This window comes from Mandrillus leucophaeus, unplaced genomic scaffold (assembly GCF_000951045.1).
Source record: "Mandrillus leucophaeus isolate KB7577 unplaced genomic scaffold, Mleu.le_1.0 Scaffold193, whole genome shotgun sequence".
NCBI classification, from domain to species: domain Eukaryota; kingdom Metazoa; phylum Chordata; class Mammalia; order Primates; family Cercopithecidae; genus Mandrillus; species Mandrillus leucophaeus.
The window spans coordinates 50,986-54,046 of NW_012101954.1; the positions used below are offsets into that span (position 1 = coordinate 50,986).

At 47.1% G+C, this 3,061-nt stretch overlaps 1 protein-coding gene across 3 annotated transcripts in view; it reads left to right on the forward strand.

Annotated features, from left to right (window-relative positions):
• The window catches only part of VPS33B (vacuolar protein sorting 33 homolog B (yeast)), a 25,008-nt gene that overhangs the window by 3,765 nt on the left and 18,182 nt on the right, over positions 1–3,061 (forward strand). Inside the window, exons 2-3 of one of the 3 annotated variants that reach the window (XM_011978351.1) lie at positions 1,251–1,331; positions 2,064–2,125. In XM_011978351.1, the coding sequence (XP_011833741.1) occupies positions 1,251–1,331; positions 2,064–2,125 (143 nt within the window). The remainder of the gene's footprint in view (positions 1–1,250; positions 1,332–2,063; positions 2,126–3,061) is intronic. The other 2 variants (XM_011978352.1, XM_011978353.1) reach the window with 2 other exon arrangements.

Here is a 3,061-nt window from a genome sequence, read left to right on the forward strand (position 1 = left end):
AGCAGTAGCTCACGCCTGTAATCCCAGCACTTTGGGAGGCTGAGGCAGGTGGATCATGAGGTCAGGAGTTCAAGACCAGCCTGGCCAAGATGGTGAACTGCTGTCTCTACTAAAAATACAAAAATTAGCCAGGTGTGGTGGCGGGCACCTGTAATCTCAGCTACTTGGGAGGCTGAGGCAGAGAATTAGTGGAATCTGGGAGCCGGAAGTTGCAGTGAGCCGAGATCACGCCACTGCACTCCAGCCTGGGTGTCAGAGGGAGACTTCGTCTCAAAAAACAAACAAAACAAAACAACAAATAAGATTAAAAATAAATAAATAAAAAATTTCCTGCCCTCTATACCGTTGACCTTTTGGACTGGATCATTCTTTGTGGTGGGGGCTGGCCTGTGCATTGTTGGATGTCTCGCAGCATTCCTGGCCTCTACCCACGAGATGCCAGTAAAACCCCTACCCTGAGTCAGATAACCAAAAATGTGTCTGGATATTGCCAAATGTCCCTCAGAGGGCAAAATCGTCCCCTTACCACACAGCCTATGTTCTCTTTCTGATTTTTGCTGGACTGCCCTCTTCAAACATCCGTGTCAACACCCTACCCATTCATGAAGGCCTGGTTGAGAGGACTCTCCCAATGACTTTCCGCTCCCTGTCACTAACTGTGACCTCTCCTTCCTCTGAACAGACATTGAGATCTGTGTCAGGAGTGGTGGTGTAGAAATCGTATGACAGGGATTGTGGGGTGGGGGAGTGGAAGGGTGATGGGGTGGGGGAGTGGAAGGGTGATGGGGTGAGGATTGTCCCGGGTTTGCTAAGTTTTCTGCAGTGAGCGTGCGCTATTTTATTTTGTACTTAGGAGAAAAATGCAAGGTGGGGTTCTGTTGTGTTTGGCTTTGTTCAGCAGGAGACCAGGGGTGGTTGGGAGCCAGAGTGGAGGAGACAGCAGAGAAGGGGAGTGAGGTGCAGACCAAGGTCACAGGTGAGCAGAAGGGTTGAGTGACAAGGAGTTAACCTGAGAAAGAAGGTGGGATGTCTTCTTCCCGCTGGTACAGAAAACAAGAAGGCAAAACAGGTAAATATACAGAGAAGTGTCAACTGTGGATACAGATAATAAATAAGGTGCCGGGCTAGACGATGCTTAGTGCCCTCCCACCTCAGAGACTATGCTTCTGTTAGATGGGTGGCTAGGCTAGTTCTCAGGTGAGGAAGCTCGTGTGACCTGTGAGTGACCCAACATATTGTGTCTCCTTCAGCTTCCTGGAAAAAAGGATTTATTCATTGAGGCAGATCTCATGAGCCCTTTGGATCGAATTGCCAATGTCTCCATTCTGAAGGTACTATCCCTTTCCCCTGGGGGTCATGCCCCTCTTTCCTCTTTGAGCAGTTTTTCTTTTGATGAACAATACAAATTACTGAAGAGTGACTACCGTTGTAAGGCAAACATAGGGTAGCTTAATTGGGTGGAAAAGGGAGATCGATGCTGTTGTTCATATTTTTTTGTTTTGTATTTTTTTGAGGAGGGAGACGAAGTCTCTCCCTGTCACCCAGGCTGGAATATAGTACAATGGCACAATCACAGCTCACTGCAGTCTTGACCTCCTGGACTCAGGCGATCCTCCTGCCTCAGCTTCCCAAGTAGCTGGGACCACAGGCATGTGCCACTACACCTGGTTAATTTTTAAATTTAAATTTGTTATTTATTTTTCTGAGTCTATTTGCTATGGAATATATGATTTTTTTTTTTTAATTTTGTAGAGATGGAGTCTTGTTATGTTACCCAGGCTGATCTCAAACTCCTGGGTTCAAGTGATCCTTCTGCCTTGGCCTCCCAACATGCTGGGATTACAAGCATGAGCCACCGCACCTGGCCCATACTGTTTTTATTTTATTTTTGGTTTTCCTATTGACAGCTTGAGGAAAGTTCAGTGGGTTGGTTGTCAGGGGAGCAGTTTGATTCCTAGAATTAGCATAATTAGGAAGCCCTCAAGAAGTTCCCTATCTTCGTATCACCCTTTGTGCTTTTCAGGCACTCTTATGTCCATTGTCTTATTGGATTCTCTCTGTAGCAACACGAAGTAGACAAGCTATACAAGGTGGAGAACAAGCCAGCCCTCAGCTCCAGTGAACAGTGAGTGTCTGGGAGAATCTGTCCCTACTCCAAGCTGGAGGAGGTCCCTAGGGGCACATTTGCCTTTCATCTGTCCTTGGCTGAGATATATGGTTCACCTCCCTGAACTTTACAATTTCATGGCTAAGTTACTCTTCTGTAGTTTTGTTTTGTTTTGTTTTGTCTTGTTTTGTTTTGTTGTCTGTAGTTTCCTTTCTGTAGTTTCTTGTCCTCTTCCCTCTCTAATTTATATTACAGTCTATAACCAGATTGGCTAATCTTTCAAAATTATTTTCATCATGCTCTTCTCAAGAACCTGCAAGGCAGCCGGGTGCAGCAACTCACGCCTGTAATCCCAGCACTTTGGGAGGCCGAGATGGGCAGATCTTCTGGGTCAGGAGATAGAGACCAGCCTAGCCAACATGGTGTAACCCCATCTCTACTAAAAATACAAAAATTAGCCTGGTGTGGTGGCGTGTGCCTGTAATCCCAGCCACTCAGGGAGCTGAGCCAGGCAAATCACTTGAACCCGGGAGGTGGATGAGTTGCAGTGAGCCAAGATCATGCCACTGCACTCCAGACTGGGTGACAAAGCAATACTCCATCTCAAAAAAAAAAGAAAAAAAAACAGAATCTTCTAGGGCTCTCATTACTTGCTGAAGATTGTCTACATTATTTGTCATAGACTCCAAGGCTGTCTGCAGCGTAGCCTCCCACATTACCTTTCCAGCCTTGTCTCTGGTGTGTCCCCTTCAAGCCTCTGTTGAGTTGTGCTTCCACCCGCCTCTCAGCTCTGTGCCTGTGCCTTCACCTTTTTCATCACTCCATTCGCTCTGCCTGAAATTCTCTCCTGTCCTCACTGCTCCTATAAAGAATGTCCGCCGGGCGCGGTGGCTCACGCCTGTAATCCCAGCACTTTGGGGGGCCAAGACGGGCGGATCACGAGGTCAGGAGATC